At 48.6% G+C, this 2,136-nt stretch overlaps 1 protein-coding gene across 1 annotated transcript in view; it reads right to left on the reverse strand.

Annotated features, from left to right (window-relative positions):
* CUNH8orf74 (chromosome unknown C8orf74 homolog) overlaps nucleotides 1-432 on the reverse strand; it is a 34,312-nt gene extending 33,880 nt beyond the window's left edge. Inside the window, exon 1 of the mRNA XM_004707724.2 lies at nucleotides 385-432. Coding sequence (XP_004707781.1) covers nucleotides 385-432 — 48 coding nt within the window. The remainder of the gene's footprint in view (nucleotides 1-384) is intronic.
* Nucleotides 433-2,136: the final 1,704 nt, after the last annotated feature.

The raw sequence follows: 2,136 nt of genomic DNA on the forward strand, positions 1-2,136 counted from the left end.
CCCCCCCCACCCCTGCCTCCCCCAAGAGCATAAAATTCCCGAAGATTCAAAGGCCCTGGAGACTCCCTGGTGAAAACCTCATCTCCAGAAATGAGGCTGTAAAAACGGCCTCTGTGCGGTCCTTCCTCCTCGTGGAAGTAAGCAAAATGCCTCCTGGACAAGTGTGCCTTTCCTTAAGGTGAGCTCTACTGTAATTGTGGGCCCTCAAATAACTACCAGCTCTCGGAGTCAGTGAGTCTTGGGGCTCCAGTCCTAGCTAGCAAATATAGGCATGAGTACTGGGAACCGAGTGGGAATCCAATACGCCCTCTGAGAGAAGTCCCAGAGCACTTCCAACGCACACAAACGGCTACTTGTTCTTTAGAAGTTACCTTTTCTCTTTACCTGAAGGCGGAAGACTTCTTTCACTCCCTGGGGTGTTAAGCATGCCATTGCCCCAGCATATGGTTGCTAGGAGACCTGGCCAGACTGATTCAGGGTTTCTGGAACCCTTGAGCAGGCATGCCAGCTTTATTAGGTCATGAAAGCCTGCTTCCTGATGCATGCCGCTTTCTGGGCTCTGTTCCCCAGCTTGTTCCCTCCTGTTTTCCTGGAGGAAGGCGCCCGCTTCTTTATGGGTGGGCTCGGGATCTCCCCCTCAAAGACCTTGAGTTTTTTCCTCTTATCTTCAACCTCTCCCTCACAACCTGTTCTCCTTCAGGAAATGAGTGTACTTAGTCTTTCCCATAAACACAGACAGATTTTTCCTCATCCTTTGCATCCTTTAAGACAAGACTTATTTCTCTCCTCCTTCCACAGCCAAGGAACGTCTCTATTAAAAGCTTTCCTAATTTACTGTCTCAACTTCCGCCCTGACTTCTTACCCTGTTAGGTTGGCTTCTACTTGTGGTCAGTGGCATCTCTGACTCCCTGTCTTCAGCATCAAGACTTGGGCTAAGGGTGCAGAGAACAGCTCTGTCGAGGTGTCCCAAGTACAATTCCCACACTGCCACGTGCTGGGGCTGGGGGGGCTCTGATCTCTCCTTCTGTTAGTCCCCTTTTCCTATATGTTCTGAAAGCACCTGGTGCCCACTGATTATATGAGGGAAACATCCTGCTTGCTCTTCCCCAACGCTTGTAAGTGCCGACTTAGATGCCCCAGAGCCTAAGGAAAACCCAGAGCTGCTGACTGATGCAATGAGCCCCGTGGTCTTGGTGCAATCTACACCTGGTACGGGTACACAACCTACCCTGGCTACCTGGGTTCTTTTTTAGGCGTGGCCAGGCGAATTCTGAACAAAACTGGTCCAGAGTAAGAGAACATAGCTCTCTCTTCCTCGAATGGGGCTGGATGGGAAGGATCCCAGTCTCCTTCCTCAGCAACCCAGAGTCACATTCCCACTCTGCCGAGGCCCTGCCCTGTCCACCTTGCTTATGCTCGTGCGGATCATCTCCCCTTCCAGGACAGACTTTGGCAGGACCACTTTATACACCTCAGCAGATTGTTGGGGAGAAAGGGGACGGGTGGGGGGGGGGTTCGGGGGGAAGGCTGGAGTTGTCTCAGTGCCTTCTGGCCCACAACTCTCTTCTGCTTCTTATACAAATCTACCTATTCCCTCCTCGGCCATCTTCATACTCTATCTTACAGAGGAAATGGACCAGCACTGTTACTCCTTTACAACATGCAGTTGCTAACACTTGGATCCTTTTCAATCCTTGTGCTACTCAACGGATGCTACTGTTGAACATTTGTTTACTTCTTGGCTTCTCCGAAGCCACACTCCCCTAAATGATCTATCTTTCTAAACATGTCTTCTCTGTCCCTAAATGTTAGTGGACTCCAGAGTTCTGTCCTTCCCCTCTTCTCTTCCTAAGGCACATATTTTTGGGTGATTTAATCCACTCACATTCCATTGGACAACAACAACAACAACAAAATTACTGCTATCAAGTCAATTCTGACTTATATTGACCCTATAGATCAGGGTAGAACTGCCTCTTTCCCCCCCTAATTTTTATTTATTTATTTAATCATTTTAATGGGGGCTCATCCAACTCACCACAATCCATACATCCATCCATTGTGTCAAGCACATTTGTACATTTGTTGCCATCATCATTCTCAAAACATTTGCTTTCTACTTGAGTCCTTGGTAT

Source organism: Echinops telfairi, unplaced genomic scaffold (genome assembly GCF_000313985.2).
Source record: "Echinops telfairi isolate 266 unplaced genomic scaffold, ASM31398v2 ScPeMD7_9;HRSCAF=40, whole genome shotgun sequence".
NCBI lineage: Eukaryota > Metazoa > Chordata > Mammalia > Afrosoricida > Tenrecidae > Echinops > Echinops telfairi.